The sequence below is a fragment of the Coffea arabica genome, chromosome 7c (assembly GCF_036785885.1).
Source record: "Coffea arabica cultivar ET-39 chromosome 7c, Coffea Arabica ET-39 HiFi, whole genome shotgun sequence".
Taxonomy (NCBI): Eukaryota; Viridiplantae; Streptophyta; class Magnoliopsida; order Gentianales; family Rubiaceae; genus Coffea; species Coffea arabica.
The window spans coordinates 12,099,197-12,120,305 of record NC_092322.1 but is presented as its reverse complement, the minus strand read 5'-3'; the positions used below and the strand labels follow the sequence as shown (position 1 = coordinate 12,120,305).

At 33.8% G+C, this 21,109-nt stretch overlaps 3 protein-coding genes and 3 long non-coding RNA genes across 15 annotated transcripts; 2 read left to right on the top strand and 4 right to left on the bottom strand.

Moving 5' to 3' along the window:
- On the bottom strand, nucleotides 1-896 carry LOC140010126 (uncharacterized). The gene is made up of 2 exons (XR_011817375.1): nucleotides 759-896; nucleotides 1-536 (listed from the first exon to the last, which is right to left on the bottom strand). It is a non-coding gene; the product is annotated as an uncharacterized lncRNA (long non-coding RNA).
- LOC113698448 (heavy metal-associated isoprenylated plant protein 23) lies at nucleotides 530-1,222 on the top strand. Its single transcript, XM_027218270.2, has 2 exons — nucleotides 530-711; nucleotides 797-1,222. The coding sequence occupies exons 1-2, from the start codon at nucleotides 555-557 to the stop codon at nucleotides 1,093-1,095; spliced, it is 456 nt and encodes a 151-aa protein (XP_027074071.1). The 5' UTR covers nucleotides 530-554; the 3' UTR covers nucleotides 1,096-1,222.
- Nucleotides 1,223-4,189: 2,967 nt separating this feature from the next.
- Nucleotides 4,190-7,696, bottom strand: LOC113698105 (photosynthetic NDH subunit of lumenal location 4, chloroplastic-like). Of its 10 annotated transcripts, none has more exons than XR_003450095.2 (7): nucleotides 7,144-7,690; nucleotides 6,285-6,377; nucleotides 5,413-5,473; nucleotides 5,276-5,344; nucleotides 4,850-4,958; nucleotides 4,626-4,653; nucleotides 4,190-4,519 (listed from the first exon to the last, which is right to left on the bottom strand). XR_003450095.2 is itself a non-coding variant. In XM_072058138.1 (6 exons), the coding sequence occupies exons 1-5, from the start codon at nucleotides 7,489-7,491 to the stop codon at nucleotides 4,628-4,630; spliced, it is 597 nt and encodes a 198-aa protein (XP_071914239.1). In that variant the 5' UTR covers nucleotides 7,492-7,696; the 3' UTR covers nucleotides 4,190-4,519; nucleotides 4,598-4,627. The 10 variants fall into 10 exon arrangements, 6 of the variants coding, with proteins under 6 accessions (XP_071914239.1, XP_071914240.1, XP_027073594.2 ...); XR_011817869.1 differs by having other exon boundaries at nucleotides 4,190-4,506; XR_011817868.1 differs by having other exon boundaries at nucleotides 4,598-4,653; nucleotides 7,144-7,689.
- Nucleotides 7,697-8,735: 1,039 nt separating this feature from the next.
- On the top strand, nucleotides 8,736-11,974 carry LOC113699552 (agamous-like MADS-box protein AGL104). The gene is made up of 11 exons (XM_072056475.1): nucleotides 8,736-9,025; nucleotides 9,113-9,184; nucleotides 9,320-9,338; nucleotides 9,434-9,486; nucleotides 9,614-9,641; nucleotides 9,759-9,820; nucleotides 9,975-10,074; nucleotides 10,195-10,242; nucleotides 10,423-10,592; nucleotides 10,690-10,849; nucleotides 11,536-11,974. Exons 1-11 carry the CDS (start codon nucleotides 8,841-8,843, stop codon nucleotides 11,653-11,655), a joined length of 1,017 nt encoding a protein of 338 aa, XP_071912576.1. The 5' UTR covers nucleotides 8,736-8,840; the 3' UTR covers nucleotides 11,656-11,974.
- Nucleotides 11,975-12,656: 682 nt separating this feature from the next.
- LOC140010205 (uncharacterized) lies at nucleotides 12,657-13,072 on the bottom strand. Its single transcript, XR_011817481.1, has 2 exons — nucleotides 13,009-13,072; nucleotides 12,657-12,880 (listed from the first exon to the last, which is right to left on the bottom strand). It is a non-coding gene; the product is annotated as an uncharacterized lncRNA (long non-coding RNA).
- A 627-nt stretch (nucleotides 13,073-13,699) lies between these two features.
- LOC113699551 (uncharacterized) lies at nucleotides 13,700-14,923 on the bottom strand. The gene is made up of 3 exons (XR_011817577.1): nucleotides 14,805-14,923; nucleotides 14,100-14,160; nucleotides 13,700-13,759 (listed from the first exon to the last, which is right to left on the bottom strand). It is a non-coding gene; the product is annotated as an uncharacterized lncRNA (long non-coding RNA).
- Nucleotides 14,924-21,109: the final 6,186 nt, after the last annotated feature.

The following is a 21,109-nucleotide window of genomic DNA, read 5'->3' as shown; positions in this document are numbered from 1 at the left end:
TTTGTGAAATAAATTATTTTATTTCAAAACATTTCAATCCCAACACACATGAAATTTAGGCATCAAGATATTTTACTACTACATTGCATATGCATTGAATAGGTTTTTCATTTTCAAACCTCAAGGTGTTTTAGTGTTGTCTTCGTGGGGTCCACTCAAAAGATTTCATGTTTTTCTCCTTTAGTTTGAATTTCTTGAAAAAAAGGCCTATATAAGTTGAACTAAGCCGGTGTAAAGAAAGGCCTCAAAGGAAGTAAAAGAAAGTTTGAAAGGGCAGCTTTAGAATTAGAAACCTTTTCCCCTTTTACTACCTTTGTTTGCTGCAAGGCAAGGAAAGAATCCATTTCTTGGAGGGAAGTTTCTTCCAAATCTTAAAGTACCATCTCAACCATCTTTTACTATAAATTCAGAGTCTCTTCGCCCAAGTTTTCTTGCATAATACCTCTTCCAAATCAAGCCATTTTCCTTTGTCATACCATTTCGTTGTTTCCAAAGCTAAACCATACCTTAATAAGAGCCAGTAGTTTGTTTTAGACCTGCAAAAAAAAAAAAATATGGGTGTTAGTGGAACTTTGGAGTACCTTTCTGACTTGGTGAGCAGCGGCCATAAACACAAGAAGAAGAAACAAATGCAAACTGTGGAGCTCAAAGTCAGAATGGACTGTGAAGGATGCGAGCTTAAAGTCAAAAAAGCTTTGTCTTCATTAAGTGGTACGTAAATATCATCATAATGATCACTTTGATGGAGAAAATTGTACCGTATTTTGATTCTGACAAATTCTTCTCCCCTTTGCAGGAGTTAAAACGGTGGAGATAAACAGGAAACTGCAGAAGGCAACGGTGACAGGATATGTGGAACCAAACAAAGTGTTGAAAAAGGCTAAATCAACAGGAAAGAAGGCGGAGATATGGCCATACGTACCATATGGCCTGGTGGCTCAGCCGTATGCCGTCCAATCTTACGACAAGAAAGCACCTCCCGGCTATGTCAGAAAGGTGGAGTACCCAACAACCGGGACAGTTACAAGATACGATCAAGACCCTTACATCTCCATGTTCAGCGATGAGAATCCCAATGCTTGCTCCATTATGTAATGCATATATATTCAATATTAATGTAGGAAGATTAGAACTAGTACTAGATGCCCTTTTGCAATACATTGCAATATAGGCACTCTTTTTGTCAACCTTTTCATAAATATATTTTATTTTTTCTCTTGTTTTTTTTTTTTTTTTGCCTTTTTTAAGGCTGTTCCATATAGGGTTTGGTTAGACTTTGATTACGCAATGAAGTTAATTGCCAAATTTTTGTAGAATATGATGTGATGGATGAGCTGTATTCACTTGCAAGTAGATTAATTGTGGAACGTAGTCTTGGGTTATATTCAAATTTTAACAATAATTGGTTGTTCCTACTATTCTCATGCAAATAACATCATAAAGGTGCATCAAAAGATGTGGTAGGTTTGGCAAGTAATAAGAAATTGCATAAACAAAATCCATTAACGTAAACAAAAAAAAAAAGAAAAATTGATTACTAAGTTTTTGCCAACGTAATTGGTTACAAACAAGTTAGTAGGGGAAAATCACTTTAATCTTGAGATGATGTATCAAAGACTAGGACTCTTTGTCTCTTACACGTCTTCTTCTTAAAATCTTTGACAGTAACATTTAATTTGATTTTGAGCAAAATGAATCCAGCTTTTAAGGGTCTTTCAAAGTATTTAGTGGGCTTATTTTAATCCCATTTAAGCAATTGATGGCTTAGATTTTTTTTTTTTTTTTAATATGGGTCTTGGCAAGATCTTTTTTTTTTGCATCATGAAAGCAGCTTCACATGCCCTTTTCTATAGTTTGTTAATAATGACGTGAGCATTTATTGAATGTATTATAAGGCTTTCAATCGTCAGCAAGATTGGAACTTGGCTTTTAAGCATTAAATCTGCTGCAGAATTAGAAGATTGTTCCTTAGATTACACTACTATTACAGAAAAAACAATAAAAAAAGGAAAGAAGAAAAAAAGAGAGAAGATTATATTAATACTAAACTGGTGATGTCTTACTTTGTCAACCCTCAATTTAAGTAGCCAGGGCATGACAAATCTTAAGGACAATGCTACAATCTTGTACGAGTTTAACTTTCTAATGATGTGTCAAGATCAAATTTAGCAATGAAAAGAAGGAAAATTCTCACCAAGATTACATTAATCACGCTTAATCGTGCTGACTGATTGTGAATTAATACATATCACTCCTAGTTGTCACAAAGTGCATTCCCTTTCCTTTGCTTCGTTAATGGTTTCTTGCCATTTTCTCAAAAATCTCGAAATTTCATTTAGGAACAAAATTAAAATGCTACCATCAAGAAACCAAAGTCAAGCAAAAGCTAAACCTTACCTGGTCTCCATAACAATCTAATCCCTCTTTTGCTAGTTGCTAAGAGAACAAGTCTAAATGTTCAGCTATTTGAGCAGTTAATTGTCTCAATGCTTGTCTCCTAAAGGGGTTCACTTATTAAAGAAAGAAAGAGAGAATAGTTTAAGTAAAAGGGGTTTGTCATACTAGTTGAATTCAAGTTTAGTTGATCTCATTTCATCAGTTACAATGATGGACTTTTTTTTTTTTGCTGTTGTTGGGGGGGGGGGGGGGGGGGGGGGGGGGGGGGGGGGGGGACAAGGATAAGAATACATAACAAATAACCACAACCTGTTCAATAAGAGTATATAGCTGTAAGATACCCTCCTTAGCCATCAAAATCGACCATCAAATTCATCTATTAACATATGTTGCTGTTGAAGAAACTGACAAATTGAAACTCTGCTATCAGCTTAGTTGACAAGGAGATATGGTAGACATTTGCACAGAGTGCAAGTCTGCCTACATTTTAACAAGGGTTCTTTCAAGAAAAGAAGCAGCAGAAAGAAAGCACTAATTTAATCAAGAACTTTTCCTACCTTCTAGTAAGGTTAGAGATATTGGTGTTGCAACTTTGATGTTTGCATCTGATCATATATATTGAATCTAAGCATATCAGGAAAAATGATCTGCTTACTTCATTTGTTCATCTTTGTGTAGAGCTTGTGGTCCTATTATAATGTGTCAATCTACATCAGGAGTTGAAAATTATACAAATAGCTCTCTCACTGAAAAGACCGGATCAACAAAATTATAAAAGGATTGCATAAACATTATTGTTTTTGTGACGCATTGTAAGAACTGTTCTACCTTTTATTTTCTGAGGTACTATAAGAACTGCTTACTATTTTTAATCCCTAGCAAACCAGCAATTAATAGTAAAGATATTTCAAAGTTCAATGAACAATTTAGAAAATCATTAAAGCGGCAACCTATTCGAGAAAAAAAGCTAGGTAGAAGATGAAAAATTTCTTTGGTATACAAAAGGAGAGAGAGAGAGAGATAAAGGGATCTCCCAGCTAGGATCTTTATGTTTCTGGGCTTTGATAGGATCCATGAATTTTCAGCTTGTGCTGCCTTTTGAAGCAAATCCAGAGATTCCAAGTGCTAAAAGGAAGCTTAAATTTGAAGAACTAATAGGGCTATTTCAGCAAATATATACCATGGTAGAATTTTGCGCAAGTTTGTTCAGTATAAACCAAAAGGCTACCAACAGATTAATAACTATGACTCGCTCATCCAAAAGGAAAGAGTAACTACTTAGAAGATCAGACAGACTGCAAACACATCATACAGAAACTTCTCTGTGATTTACCTTCTCTCTGGAAGAAAACTTGAAGATATCATCGGGGAAAATTTAAATTCTAAATTACCTATCAACAAATCATCTAACCATTGTCGTTTACGATGAGAACGAATTCTTAATGCACTAAGACAGATCTTTTACATAGTATCTGGACTCTGTAGCTGATCAATGGCAAAATTAATGCAACAGGAGCCCTTGTAATTAAGCACTGTCTACATAACTATACGTTTTCCAGATAGTAATAGAAATGACGGACTAATGGGCAAGCCAACTCAGAGTGAGGACCGAATTGAAGGTTGTTCTAAGAAGGACGGTAAAGAATGGACTTATTTGTATGCACTTCTGTCCATCTTGCTTAACCTGTTTCATGATTTTAAGCTCAAAAAACACAACAAACTGAGTTTCTGGCTAACTTTTATGATAAATGACAGAGATTAGATTTGCCCTTCCAGGGGTTTGAGAATAGTATACTGGTTCATGATCATAGAAACTTCATTTACCACAGAAACTATTATAGGAGTCTGTTCCACCAAGGAAATTTTCATGATTCTGCTTTATTTTTTAACAAATATCAGGCATTATACAAGTTAAAGTACTAGCTAATTGCTTTATCTATTCGTGATTTCTGGACTTTGCTGTCTGAACCTCCAAGATTGCCATACCACAGCATACAGCCAGAATCTTGCCATTTGACAGTACTAAAGAATATCCCAAACTTGTCCAATCGTATCACGATCATTCGATCAAGACAGTAACCCTTTTGGGAGTGCAGATAGGGAAAACTCCTGCACAGAGAGCCTGCAAGTGTAGTGACTCAAGAAGGAAGATGAAAAAGTTCTTTTCAAGAGCGACCATATTACATGTAGAACTTTTCACCTTTGAACTCATAACTGGGTAAACATACCATTACTTCAAGGCTCCTCCAGAAGATTCTGCAATGTGCATTAATTCAGTTAACAAGTTCTGTTCTACATTAAGTTCAGCATTCCATAAGTTAAAACCAAAAGTATTCAGGGAATTAGGACAGCTGGTGCTAAAGGCATGTTACTACTAAGCTTTGCATTTCAGAAATGAGAAATGATAAGACAATAAGACCTTAATTCCTGAGAAAATAGTTCAAAAACTCACTGGAGTAACTTGCTGCTTTTAGATAACGTTCATTTTCTATTTCCCTTGTAGATATCAACAAACTTTACGTCATATATAAGTGTTGCATTTCCAGGTATGTTGCAATCCCCTGAAGAAATCAAGATAACTGGCTTTAGGATTAAGACAGGTACTTCTAGCATGAACCAGTGACAACGGTAATTTATTCAGAGGCTACAAATAGATCTGTTCTGGTTTTGTATTATGTCTTAAATCTGTTTGTCATTAATATGGGAAGTAGGAAGATAAATATATAGATCTGCCTTGTTATTGCTGGAGGATTTTTCAAAGTAAAGCCCACAAGCTTAGAAAATTAATATCTTCTGGATGCTTTAGCTAATTCTAAGTCATGAGATTGGCTATTCTAACGACTTCTCGTGTCTATCATATTAGTCATTTAAATCCCACCTGAGAAGCAGCCAGCTGGTTCTGGTCCATATGCCAATCGTGGAGGAATTTGAAGCTTGCGTTTTCCACCTATGGAAAATGTCAAAATGAATAACCCTAAAGATAGAAATAGCACATTAAACAAGCAAATGGCTTACCAACTTGCATTGGAGGGACTCCTTCACCTCCCAAGATTCCTTGATCCAGTCCCTTTATTACCTAACAAAAACAGATTTTTTTGACCAAGGAAGACGTAGAAATCAAACTTCAATTTTGTATAGAGTAATTTTCCAAGAATCTTAAACTTTTCTTAACAAGATCTACATCTTACTGGAGATAATCTACAGTCAGAGGTAAAAATGGAAAAAATGAAAATTTTGCATGGATGCTGAAGGAGAAGATTTCTACTGAGGGACAATGATGAAATTATAACCTCTCCCTCTCTCTCTCATTCAGATGCACAAGAGCTTCAAAGAATGCTGCAACTGTTTGCCCATCGTGATAGCAGATGCATTTTGTAACAGTGTAAAAGGCCTGTTTGAAGCCATTTCGTGATAGAGGCCCCGACTTTCTTTGGCACTAAGCCATGGTGACTCTTCTTAATGCCTGTTGTTTCTATGTGAATCATGTATCTTAGTGAGTTGCTAAGCTATAGCCTTTATGCCTAAGCCAAGAAGTTAAACTCTGGTTTATTTTCCTTGCAAACTAACTGGTAAAAGACCTTGCAAACATAGCTATGCCACTGACACAAAATCCCTAACTAAACCGTACAATGTTACACACTTGATCAATGCAGTAGGTGCTATGGAGCACCTTTATTTCCTTCTATGCATGCTGAAGTGCATATGGGCATCAGTCAGCAGTAAAATAATTTATACGTACCATCTGCATGTAATTTGTTCTTCTGAAATATATGCAGGTAATGCTTAACAACAGCACTACCAGGCTTTCTTATTATGCATCAACAGAAGCAATGTAATAAAGCAGAAAGATGCATCAATTATACTTGAGAAGGAAAGAATTTGCAAACCTTGCCCACACCAATGCGCATAGTTAGGGGTCTACCACGTTTGTAGCTACTATCAAAAACTATCCCATCATCAAACCTTGCAGTGTAGTGAACCTGTCGGAAAAAGCAACATTACAGTGAGAAAATGGTAGATATTTATCAGTTCTACTTTTTGTCCCTTCTCTCTTTTATGATAATTTCACTAGAAATTATGATAGACCAAAGGATAAATAAAAATTTCAATCACAATGAAAAAGGAAAAAAAAAATGCACTTGGACCAGTAGAGAAAGGAGAACATGGTTATTGACACCATGCTCTTAAGAGTTTAACTTTGAAAGGCCGTTGCTCCTTACTGATTATCCTGGAAGCTACTGAAAACCAACACATGATGAATCTTTTCAGAGAAAATAAGTGAAAAGGGCTAGCTTTCAAGGATTAAAGAAAATGAGGTGCTTAATTTTGCTATTAACTATTAATGCATACACATTGATTGAGAGAAAATACCCCTCATTAGAATTAGCCCAACCTTGCGCCCTAATTCTCCAAGGCATTTTCACCGACTTTCCCATCTTCTTAGCAACACAATGCAGAGAAAAACACTTGACATTGTCAGGACTCTCTGAATTACTATTTCACTCAATTCCCCAGACCATAGATTGTCCAGCATGAATTTAAGCACCCTTCAAATAAAAAAAAAAATCACCCTCTAGTGTTTGGTCAAATTCTCCCCTCTCCAAATAATCAGTGCTGAACCAATCATCAGAAACCAAATCAAGAAGCAGCTCCAATTCAAAGCCATTCTCAAAAAAAAAAAAAAAAAAAGGAGTCAGCTCACATGTACATCAATACAAGACCGAAGTTAAACTGTAAAGAACTCACATTGATAAGTTCACCACGAGGGGCCTCAGGGCCAGAACCAACGGCAATATCACAGTAACCAAGACCTGAGCGAGCATAACTGAACTCGCAAGGGGGATCAGCTGTGGTGGCATAGTACTCAATTCTGGTTGCATTTGCATCCAATGGTGTTGAACTCACAACTGAAGCAGCTAAAAGTCCCAACCCCACTTGGCATATCTGCTTCTTGCTGATAAGAGTGGTTGAATTCAGTGAATTTGACGATGCTAATGCAGTTACTCTGAAGGTAGCAGATGTGGGCTTGGGTCTGAAGGCTTGGTAATTGGGATTTGGTGTCACAATGGCTGGAGTTAGTGTCGAGACCGCCATTTTTTCTATCTGCTTTGCAACTGAATTTCAATTTTGATAGTGGATGGTTTTAGCGAGTGATGCGTGGGCCTTGTTGGATGTGTTGGATATGGTCAGTATTAAAGAGCAAAAAGGCAAAGTAATAGCAAGGCATTTTTCCCTCCACGGATAAAGAAATTGAGGGAGTCATGGGGCGGATTTGAGACAGGAACGGTTGCAAGAAGCAGTCGTTTAGAAGGTTGATGGTGAAGATTTGATAAAAAAAAAAAAATATAAGGTTCAGATTTTATTTTATATATTATTTTTCACATTATGCGTAGGGTTCACAAAGTTTTATTTTATAGTTATATGTTACGCAAAGTAAATTACATCTTGTGTAAACTGAATTATATGTTGTACAAAATGCACAAAATCGCTCCTGACGATTTCTCTATTGATCGTTCCTGCCCCAAATCCGATATGAGACCATTTTAACAAGAAAGTTGCCGAGTTAAAATAAAAGGAAATGTTAATGACTCTCAACAATATAATACGATTTTAGGCTATCATCCAATACAATTTGTTTGACAAAAAAAAAATGCACTAATAGTAAAAAATTAGTATAAAAAAGGCATAAAATATGTCACTAATATAACTGATCTAAAAATCACTAAATTTAACAAAATTACACAATAAGAAAAATTTTATTATAAATCACAAACCATCTTATAGGTGACTGTAAATTGAATCAACAATGGGATTCTTTTTGCGTTATTAACCGGATCACACATAGTGCCATTTACAAGACTGTCATTATCATTTCTTTTGTGTATTTCCAACCCGGTTTACTCTTGTTTGTTAAATTGGTTGCTAGCAGTGAATTGAATCAATCTGTTGCTTTATTTGTAATTTTGCTGGCTTAATTGGTTCTTTTTTACTCTTTTCATCCTATAGATATACACATGAATTTGGTAGCGTTTTAATAATTACCTTTCGAATGTTGATATGTATATATATACACATACTACAGCTACCCATGTTAGAAGTTAGAACCTGCAATCTGTATCACCCGATTGCACCAAATTGATACCTTATTCTTCCCGAGGTAAAGATGTTACATGTCATTGTAGCATAAGTCGTGAGTATTTTCCGGTTACAAAACTAATTCAAAACAAACTCCACCACCCTTCAAGATGACACGTATCATTAATCTTCCAGAATCACCACCAAGCTTTCCTAGACGACAGGGTCAACCAATTTGTTCAATAGCCCTTCTTCCTCCTCCTTTCTCCCCCATTCTGTACCTTCTGATATATTGATAACAATTAGGAACGATTTTTGAAATTCTTGACTTCGAAGCTGTGGAACATATTCCCCAGATTAGGCTAACAATGGGACGTGTTAAGCTTCCAATATCAAGAATTGTAAATAACACAAATAGACAAGTAACATTTTCCAAACGTAGGAATGGAATCCTTAAAAAGGCTTATGAACTTGCTGTTTTATGTGACATTGACATAGCCCTTTTCATGGTATCTCCTTCTGGCCGCATTAGCTACTTCTCAGGCACCAAAAGGTATTATGTAATTCATACAAGAGATTTGCATGCATTTTCTTAATGGAGAATTACTTATAATTTTTTTTTCTCAATTGCTGGCTACAGAATTGAAGACGTAATGTTACAATATTTCAATCTGAAGGATGAGGAAAGAGAATCGGATCATGATTCAGAAGGGTATTTTTTTTAAAATTTATTTTTCTACCTTCATTTCATTATTGTTGTGGTAAATATGTTCTCTTGTTCCTTTTTTGTACTTTTTCCCCCTTGATGAGCAATAATGCGATGCAATGTTCTTTTCCAAATTTGCAGCATTGTTCACGATAAAGAGGTAAGGCAAATCTTAATTTTCAATGATACTTATAAATTTGAACGAGAGAGAACAAGAAGCTCAAACTCAAATGTTGCACCTACTAAATATTGCAGTATGTAATAAGCACGTTAATGAGACTCAAATCTGAAGATGCTGCAGCTCAAAGGTCGTTTTCTGATCCTTTAATCCCTTAATATGGAATGTTTTTGCTTTATTTTCCTTTTGTATGAATACCTTTCTCAGTTGGGATGGTATTGTTTGATAATTCTGATGTCAGTACTGTCTTGGATCAGCTCTGAAGTTCTAAGCGCACAATCACAGGTAAAAAGGCAGAGTTCAGAAGCTTAGAATTTAGCTGCAGTCTTCCTTAATTGAGGCCTTGCTTTTATAGTAATGAGTATCTTTTTTTTTTCTTTTTTTTTTTTTGTTTGTCTTTAGGAATATAAACAAGAAATTATGAACTTGCAGCATCAACTTGAAATAGCCAAGGAACAGCTAAGGCAAGTTAGGAAATTGATTATTCTAAGGAGAGTTAATTACTACTTAGATTCTGTCAATTTATGATTTATTTAGCTTAATACATCTAAGAATTTTAGGCATCAAGGCTTAGAGTTTCTAAATAACTCTCTTTTTTTTTTTATGTTAAATTCGAAGATTACTGGAACCAGACCCACAAAAATTTACATCGTTAGGCGAAATTGAGTCATCTGAAGAGCGCCTTTCAGAAGCATTGAACCTTGTAGAGAAAAGGAAGGTAAAATCAGCATCCCATTTCCCATAAGAAGTCCTCTATCTATCTCCTCCTACATTGTGGCTGACAAGTCCTATATGCAAAATATATGATTTTACATTTTTGGTATATTTCTTGTTTTAGAGGCATTTATTGACCGACCACTCTTCAAGTTATCAAGAAACTGTTGAGGTAAGTCCACAGCTTTTTGTTGTGTGGTTGGTGGTGGTTTTTTTCGTATATGATTCTGCATGCTTTTGGATTCCATATCGTGATATTGATGATCATTTCTTTCTTTGGATTCAATCAACTTCTTTTAACCAGTGCCACTAAAGTTTAATACCCTTTAAATTTTTGTTATGCTGATTGCAGCAAATAAACTCAGTGGTTCAGTATATAATCAATGCACAAGTAGAGGGAAACAGATCTCTTGAGAACTCGGAATTTAGTTCTTGGCTTGCTCAGCATGGCCATAAAACAGACACCAATGGTTCAAATTGTGTGTCTGTTGGACCTGATGAGGCATCTTTTATTCTTATTAGGTTTGGACCTTTTTTGCCTATCAATTTGACACAAATCCTGTTTTGCTACTCTTGTTAGTAAGCAGAATTTGACTTTTGATATATAATCCATTCTTAGGAATCAGTCATCACCAAAAGTTCAGAATTCGATGTGCCACACGAGTCAAAATGAAGAAGGGTATCACTTTAGCAGCTTGAATCATGACTGCCCTCCACAATGGCATGGCTCAGTTGAAATATTTCAACCTCCTTTATCACAAGAAACTTCAGTCTCTCTGGTAAGGGCTCTCATTCTTTGAACCATTTATGCTATCATTGAAATTGCAGTGGTACAAATTTGACAATACCATAAAATCTAAGAAGTTCACATGACTTGGCCAAAAACATTTGTAAAACTGACAAGTAAACATAGCTAATGTGTGTTGATGGAGCTATGGCTTAACACCATTAAAATCGCTTGAATTTAGGGTACAAATGAAGCAACTTTATTTGTTTATTTTTTTCCTCTGTATCATTGGATGCAAAATTGATTGAACTTCAATTTCATTAACCCTTGTATATAACTTGACAGATTCTAAACCTTAGCAACCAGCAAAATATTAAAAAAAAAAAATGCCCCCATTAATTGAGACGTTATGAATCTGAGAATCATTTCATGAATGAACAATGGAAAAACCATGGAGTTGAAGATCTCCTCATTCTTCTATTCTAAATGAGCATGATTAAAGATCATAAAATTCATTAATTATAAATAATATGTTATGCACCCACAAAAGGGAGATCCATCCTATGTTGTCACCTTTCCCGTGAAGCTAAGAACTTGTTTCTGAAATTGTGCTCAAGTATCAAACTTGTATTACTTTTGCTGGTATTAGATTAAATCAAGAAGTATCAAAACAGGGGATTTGCTGCTAATGTGATTTCATATATATATATATATATATATATATATATCTTATGCCAGAATGGGATTTCGAGCACCAGTGCCATCTCCATGACACCACCATCTCAGCATTCTAAATTTGCATCAACTTGTCAACCGCTGCGTAGTGAAGAAGCTGCAAATTACGAAACTATGGAATGAATTTTTTTTTCTGTCTCCAAAGGTTTATCTGTTAAAGATTTAGGCAAGAAGAAACACAGTAGCTTTTCTTCTTTAGCTTCTTTATATATATATATATACATGGTATAACGTTTCCAATCAAAAACAGCATGTTGAAAAAGTTCAATGCTGTAATTGCGAAGGTAAAAGTGGTTCAAGCTCAAACCATGATAGCGATGGTTTGCCCTTTTCAGTAGAACCGGATAGAATTTGCTTCTCCGAAGGCATATTTAAACTTGTTTCTTAGTCTGAGAACATGATAATCCATCAATATAACTATGCACATAATATCTCTTTCTTTCTTTCTTTCTTTTGTCTCCCTATATTTGGTGATGCCATCTATAGTGATAATTATTGATGAATAAAAGCTTTTATTTCTTTTTGTTGCTCAAGAATGTACTATTGTTGCCTATACTAGGTAATATTGGTACTTTTTTTTTATTGGCCACAAATGTTGTACCATTAATGTCATCTTTTTTTCTTAAAAGTTTATACCTTTGTAAAAGTAAAATTGATAAACAAGTATCTAAATACCTCATTACACTTGTTTTTGTTTTGAAAATGTACATCTTGTTAACTTCTTTTGGCATATCCTTTCAACAACAAATGGATCTTAGTTCTACTCTTTACAAGGAAAAAAAAAATATTGCATATCATCAAATAAGGTTGTTGTTTCCACTTCAACCTTCACTATGTGTAAATATGATTTAAACAACCCTCATTGTGTTCATGACTCTATGAATCTGTATAGACAAGCCATTCATGCATTGATGATGCATATGACATATGCAATAAATTGAATCACCATATTTGATTCTATTCCTTTCTGTACACAACTTGTTCCTGTGCACAGTTCCCCTGAATATCAAGGGAGGGAGGGAGGGATAAAGCTTATACTGAAACTCTTCATTAAGCATACCATTTTTCCATCTCTGTTTCCTCGAGAAAGGGATATTTGTAGCATCATATCGGATACTGATGAATCAATTTAACAATCCCAAGTATATATTTATTGCATGAGACAAAATGAAAACACACATAAGGGTCCACGTTCAGTTAAGATAATGTTAAACTCCAAACCATTGGATACCAAATGTAACACATTCATTAGGCTCTTGAAAGCTTGTCATCAAGCGATTGTCACTTGCTGTGGACAAATGGCTTGAGTTTGAGCTGAGCCATGCCCTTGGATGACCTGTTTCTTCTCCTGGAAAGAAATGAGATAGCAGCATATTGGTTAATATGTGTTATACAGTAAAGGGCCATTACACTTATATTAGCAAAGCTAATTGTCAATAGAAACAATGGGTAAAAATTAGTTGTATGGCTACTAACTTGATGGCTCTTTCCACAGCCTGCAAGTCGAGTCTCACTTTCTGAAGATCAGCTTCAAATGACTGGCATAAGAGTAGGAAATAATTCTTCAGTAATGGGATGATAGTTAAATACATGAAAAAGAAAGCTAAAGACTAAGTGATTAAGAGGGTTCCTTGCATTACCTCAAGCCTGTGTTTGCAGCATCCAAAAAGATTCCCCAGTTAAAAAAAAAAAAACAAAAAAGAGTTAGTAAACGTTGTAACAAATCCGTGAGAACCCATGATATAGTAGTTATATGCATAAATCAGGGGAAAAAAAATCATGTTTTATAGTCCAGAAAGAAGGCCAATGGTGTGGGTGATTTAGGGCTTAGTTTGGGAGTTGAAGATTTGGGGGGAAAGGAAAGGGAAGGGAGAGAAAAATAAAAAAAGACACTTGTTTGAGAGTTGTTTCATACGAACTCTACCCTTGAATGTTTTCTCAACGAAATTTTCATAACATATGTGTCCGAAATCATTTTGTTTTTTTTTTCTAAACTCCTAAATAATATTGAAATCTCTTTCCTTCTCCTCTTTTCTTTTCTTTTCTTTTCTTTCTTGCATAACTTCAAATATCTCTTCTTTTCTTTTCTATCCTAAATTCCCAAACCAAGCCTAAGGGTGGATTGAGGTGGGTAGGGAAAGGGATGGAGAGCAAGAAAAAGTGAGAACCAGGCGAGCGCTGCACAACTGCGACAAATGAGATTCTGCGACAATTTGTTGAGTATCTCCTGCAAATTCAAAAGTACCAAAAAAAAAAAAAAAAAAAAACCCATGAAAAACATGCTATTCTCTAAGTTGTTAAAAATTGACTTATGCAAATGCTCTAGGATCCATTTGATAAGAAATGTAAATTTCTAAATTTTATCCTTTACACTGTGATGAACCAACCATGGTGCAAAATGTGAATGAGTAATAGCAATCAGTAGTACATTATTTTGAAAAGTGTGAGAACTAACATTATTTTGTTAACTAGCAAAACTCTAGTCTAAGTGCATTAGGTGGTTAATTTGGAGATCTATAATTTTGATAGTTCATTTTATTCAAATCAATTTAGAGATGTCATTTTACCTCACGAAAACTCGTTCCACTCTGGTAGTTGGTGTTGTTAAGGATGCCCCTGTAATTTGAGCTGTAAAAAAAAAAATCAAAAGGGAACAATAACATTAACGGTAAACAACAAAAAAAAAAAAAAAATAATTGACAGTTAACACTGGGAAACTAAACTCATATGAAGTAGATAAACCTTTTTATCTTACATCATAGACACCATTAAGAATAATTTTCTTCATGTAATTAAGCGCTTTCGATAAACACTTGCAGCCATAATTAATTTTGCCATTTTTAATGTGCATCCAATGCAAGATCTTTACCAGCTACATTAGAAGTTCCTGTATTCCAATTGATGATTGGAGTGAAGATCAAGCTGAGACAGATTATGATTCACGTACTTATAGCTTACAGTAAGAAATTAAATGTGTATGCATGTAATAATCCTAAAATTTTGGTGATTAATTTTTATGATTAATTTTCATTCATGCATGGCTTTATTTTTGTTTTTTAAAGAACAATTTGAAACACTAAATCGACCGGACGACTCGAGCATGTTATGTTTGATGAATTTTCTGCCATTTTAAATGAAACTTGTTAGGAATTAGCAAATTCCAATCGAATTCTCACCTAAATGTGCCAAATAGAGAAAGAGATTGGAAGGAAAAAACAAAAGAAAACTAAAAGAGAATTCAGATCCATAAGGAAGACAAGGAAATAATCTACCTTTTCTTGATCATTGCACTACTTTTGATTTTAATCACCTTTGGAGCCATGATTTTCTAGACCGACGAAAAAGGATTAAGAAGAGAGAATGTGCTAAACCAGAGGATTCAAGGAGGATGAGTGATCAAAACGAGTGACTTGAGTTGAATTTATTAGGGAGTTTTCCTTGTTTATTTTTTTTATGGTTATTTTTTTTTTGCATTCAGCAAATTTGTACATATCTATCTAGTATGACGTTGGATGGCAAGATTAATTTCTTGCATGAACAAAACTTCTGTAAATTTAAGGTCACTTCCAACTACCATTTTTAATGCTAGTTTGCGTACGTCTTCCCCATTGCCCAACTGTAAAATAAAGCATTAATAATGGATAAAAGATATACTGACTCTACTTTTAGTTCTCTTATAAAACTAAGATTTAAGGAAGACTTAGTTTGGATTTTTGAACTGGAATTAGAAGCAAAATCATATAAACTCACTATGAGCTTCATCACACTAAAAAATAGTTCAAGAACATGACATCATTTCAAGAGTGGGATGCTGGACGGTAAAGTTTAGCACTTTTACTGCCATAATATTATAGCAATAGTATAGATTTGTTGTAAGTCTAATAGACAATCATGAACTTCATACATCCAAACTATATACACCTAGAGGACTATCAAATTCTCTAACCCTTTTAGTCATCTTTATCTTTCATTAATTGTCTTTCTTTAAGACAAAATTTTCTCACCAATTTATAACATAGCTAGGAGGAAACCTAAGGAAGGAAACACCTTGATTCAATTATGAGTTCTCAAGCAATTTAAGGAAGATCAATTTATGGAAACTCTTGGCCACCTATTTTTCTTGTGTCCATATTCCAGCTATGTGTGGGAACAAGTGCAACAAAAGTGTTTGATTTACAGGCAGACTCTTGAGTGGGATAGAGAATTGCAATGGATGATCATGCATTGCTCTCAGCAAAACTATGTTTCTCAAGTTAAAAGGATGACATTTGCAGCCAGTGTGTATCACTTGTGGTGGAGCAGGAATCAAATCAACAGGTGTTTAAGAAAACATTGCATTCTCCTGAGTATATAGTTCATATGATTCTTAAGGATGTTCGAGACCTAATAATAGGATGGAAAAATATGGATAGAAAGCAGGAAAATTTATAGCTATGCACTGAACTTGATATTCCTTTGCATCATTGATATTCCTTTACTAATAAAATTTTTAGTAAATACCTTCCTATGAAACATTTTGTATATCATGATTGGGGCATGCATTTAGAATGGTACAACCTTCATCTTTGTAACCTTTTTCAAGGAAAAAAAATCAACAATTCAGAATTCAAACTCAAAAAGACCAAAAATTAAAAAAATTATTTAATTTAAAAGACCAATATTAGAACCGATTCAACGCAAGGACCATAACCATAATAATCTTACTCATATTGTGTAATATATATATATATATAAAACGTTTTACCTTATTTTGCAAATGGAATTCCAATCATCTTTCCTTTCAATTTAGATGTAATTTCATAAAAAAAAAAATCAATAGAAAACACAAAACAATTAAGCATGTCAAGCTAATTGAAAGTTGTCCCAACTCTTAAAATTTGTCTTAACAATAATGTATGGTATTTTAACACATAAACTGAAGCTTAACTAACTATTTTGTCCAATCCTCTACATAAATAATTCGAGAAAGAAGATGAAAAGATGTATAATTCAAGTTCGTTTTTGAAATTTCTAAGCATTATGCCAAACAAGTTAGCTATCAAAATCCAAGTTGAAATTCTCATCAATGAGTAAGTCGCCTGACTCCGGCATTTCATTGTCTTCAATTGCTTCAATCCCTCCTAAAGCATCCTAGTTCAATAACAACATAAGAATTTAAGTACCCCTCAGTCATATATGTGCTAAAGCTAAAAGTAAATAAGCGGCCATTCGAAGAAACCATTTCTTTCTTTGGCCAAAAAATATGTATAATTAAATAAAGCCACTAACCTTAATAGTGTTGTCCTCAAATAATGAATCGCGGGAAATTCTTTCTGGCAATGCTAGAATATCACCTTCCTCATTTGGAAAAGCCTGAGGTAGAAGATGACAATCTCAAAATTTTGTGTTATGATAGATTACATGCAAAATACTTAAACAATAATGCATAATGCAAATGTTAATTATAAGAGTTGCGTTTAGATAAACAATTTGGAACTTTTTCGAAGTAAAATTTGTTCTTATGCAATGCTTATTACCTTAGGATGGTCTAAGTTGGATGGTGGCAGCTCTATAAAGCATTGGGTCGATCTAGTAGGTGGTCCTGTTTTGCAAATTCAAAGTTCAATTGAATGCATTGATGACAAAATGAAAATAAATGTTTAAACAACAATTTCCCGGATATCCTGAATTACCAAGTTTCAATTTGCATATATATTTTCAACTTTCACTGCGCTATTGTCAGAACAACAATTGTGAATTGCCCAAATTTATAGCTTTACAGATTTCGCATGAACCTTACAACTGATGATGCCGGAAGAACATGATGGCAGTTATGCACACGATGTAATTTTAAGAATTTAAAAGCACAAATTAATGCATAATAGGAACCAAAGATGCTTTCATATGTAACACAGAGATGATCATAAACAAATTAAACCTCCTAATTGAGATGCGGTGATCAATTTAATTGATGATATATAATTAAGAGATTACCACATTAGATGTGTTAAAAGTTGGCCAATGTTGGGGTCTTGAGCAATGGCAGTTGCACTTCGATTTGAAAGAATGAATGCATCATCATCATCTACAATTTTAGTTCTCCTGACCCAAAGCATGCACTAAATATGTGCCTTGGGTTGGTAATTTGGGAGCATTGCAATCCAAAGGTAATTGGGGTCAAAATGGCATATCGACGCGAGATGTGTATGGAATATAGATAAGGTTCTGAAACTTTTCTTGTATAGGTAAAAGAATTAATGCTAAGAAGTTTGGTATGATATTTAAACCCAATGAAATCAATTGCATATAAGTCCCCATATGTAAATATATTAAAACTGACAAACTATTATTGATACAATACCATTTTGGGAGTTTAACGTACGACTAAGCAACAAGAATCTAAACCAGAGCGAACTAGCATCTTGTCATTTTTCAACTTATCAACTTTTAGTTATTTTGTATTGGTGAAGGTCATTGTTACCATTTAGTTTGATTCAATAATCTATAATTTGTCATAAATCTATAGTGTGTATATAATAATTGTAAAACTATATTATACAAAAATGAGACTTGTGAAGAAGTTGCAAGGATGAGATGAAAACTGTTGAAACTTGAAGAGGTAAAAATGAGCTTGTTTTATGAAAAAGCATGGAAGTCACTTCGCCAAATATGAACAAATTAAAGGTAGTAACAACACTTCAACTACATTTAGTGTTATTGGACATGAACAACTCTGGCAAATAATCACCAGTATTTATAACTTAGAAGAATTAGACAAATCAATGCTATAATTGTTTATCCAAGTCGATATTTTGAAATTGTTCCATTATACGATTTGTTGATTACATGGTAGAACAATGCATATTATGACTTATAAAATGTTCAAGAAGCTAGTAAAATTTACCTATATGGAGTAATCGTAAGATCAAGTTGTTCTGTGGAAGTGATTTCATTTCCTTTAAAATTGAACAAGAACCTATGATTTAATTAGCTTAAAATTGTTAGGTATGAAAATGACAATATTTATTTTTAAATCAAAGTACTATAAAAGAAGAAATATATATTATGGAAAAGTCCAAATATCGGTGCAAAATATATTTTTAAATCAGAGTTTGATAAGAAAAGTCCAAATATAAGCAAAAGGAAGCTGCAATAAACAAGTTTTAAATTCACACCAAATCATATAGAAATTTAATTACTTCAATGGAAAAATGTTGACGCAAAACAACAAATAATCGATTGGAAATAATGAGATTGAGATCGGTGAGTACGGTAGCAATAAAAAAATTGGGAGGAAAAAAATGACAAAATTATGAAAGAGTAGAAAGATGGAAAAAGATAAGGAGTAGACAGATGTGAGGAGCATGGAGAAATTGTAAAAAAGTCATTAAATAGGGAGAAAATAGAAGTAGAAAGCCATTAGACAGAGAATGTCAGGTTGTTTAATTAGATAAGGATTTTGGATAGAGAATATTAGGTTTGAATGTAATTAATAAGCAATGATAGATTTGGTAGATAAGATAAAGTAGTTGAAGTAAATCTCTTGATTCTTATCAAATTAAGCATTCAGTTATTCTTGTGCTGAAAAAAAATACATACAAATTCAAGATCACTTAATAAGTTCAGCAAAAAAAATTTTATTTATCAAACACCAAAAACATCTGAATATCCGAATGAATTCAGTTTGAGCACTTTTTTATGTTATCAAACAGACACTAAGTGTAAAATTCTCTTGGTAATTACTCCAAGTAAGTTATTTGTTTTCACAAGAAGAGAAAAAAAAAACCAAAAAAACAAGAACATTCATTTTTCATGATTAAAGGGCTAGATATATATATAAGACAAAGCATACTAGTAGTTGCAAAATTATACACATATCGGACCTAATTTTTCATGTTTTCATTTTCTTTGCTACTTGTGGCAAAACTATGTCACGAACAAAAGAATCTAAATGAAACAGGGGCGGTGAAAAAAATGTTGAAAACTTTTTCGTGATTAGAAATAAATTGACCAATATTTCCATTTTTTAGATGGCATATCAACAATTAAAGTCAATTAATGTTACTTTTTCAAATCATAGTGATACACGTAATGTTCATTGTGTATACGAGCCTTTATGGATAAAGATATAGAAACAGCCTAACCCCTTATCTTTTTTTTTTTTTTTTTCTCAGCAACGATCACAATTATATAACCTATTCTATCATTAATCTACATGAGAGGGGGAGTCTACGGAGGCTTGTGTGTTAGGAACTAGTAAGTATGCAAACTTGATTAGACTAAAAGGGTGCTATCACTGCTATGGCACCACCCCTGAATTTTTTTTGCTGCAGATGGGGGTTGAAACCCCCCCCCCCCCACCTACCTCAGCAGTTGCCTAACCCCTTATCAAGATATTTCAATTTTCCTTGTTCACCGTTGATGTGATTAAGTTGCAGCAGCTTTTGTATCTTTTAACCTTTAAACATGCAAAAAAACAACTGCAGTTTGTTTCACTTTTTTTGACACTACATGAGCTACTCGGATGATCGCATTAACTTGTAATGTGAACACTAAAATTTGAAACTAGTGGCTTATGTAAAGTCTGTCCTAGGACATTGCCACATAAGTTGTATTTAGAGCCTGCAATAAATAGAGGCCGTTTTGCATCTTTTATATGACAATCTTCTGTCGGTTGTGATATAGTGAAGATCAACATTATGTTGTCATTGTCGTACTAGCCAATGGTTCTCATAGTACATTTTCTATTTCCTATGTTTTAGGAGTCCTTATCCATCAGAAGATTCTATGTATTTTTCCCACAAAAAAAAAAGGGAAAGGAAACAGAGTATCACCACATCTCTAGTTCCTTAAAGCCAGGTTGAAGAAATCTGTCAAATTAGCAGCTCCAATGATGGCTGCCCTCTGCAGTGGCATCATTCTACAGAACTATCAACATCTCTCATGTCAGAGAAACTTTAGAGTCTCTTGGAAGTGCTCTAATTTCTAAATCTTATGGACATAATGATATAACCTATAAAGTAATTAATTTGTGACTTAATATTTTAATTGATATTCAATATAAACAAAGAGAACTATGCTTATTTATTCATGATTGATTTAAAGAAGTTATTTCGGGTTTCACCTCAAAGGTTTCCAACAAGTATTGAAAATATTACTTTTGGAATTGAATTAATCCAACAGGTACTAAAACTCCATGCTGCTAATGTGGTTTCACAACCTGAGCCTAACGAAATTCTGAGTACAAAAGCAGTCTCAATAACATCATCTTAGTGTTGTAAATTTGCAATAACTTGTTAACTATTCCCTAATGAAAAAGTTGCAAATTGTGAAAGTAGCATAGCTTTGAATTAAGATAAGAAGAAATGAACTAACTTCTTTATTTGTATTTTGATGCAATAATTTTACACGAGTCTTCTTTGTTTACTAAATTATTCTTCTAATTTCCTCAAAAATAAAAAAATAAAAAGTATTCGTCACATTATATATTTAAAAATATCTAGTTTCAAAGTACAACAAGGGTTGGATAATATCAGAAACATCCCCTAAGGTTTCTCTTAATATCACTTGACACCCCTAAGGTTTTAAAAATATCACT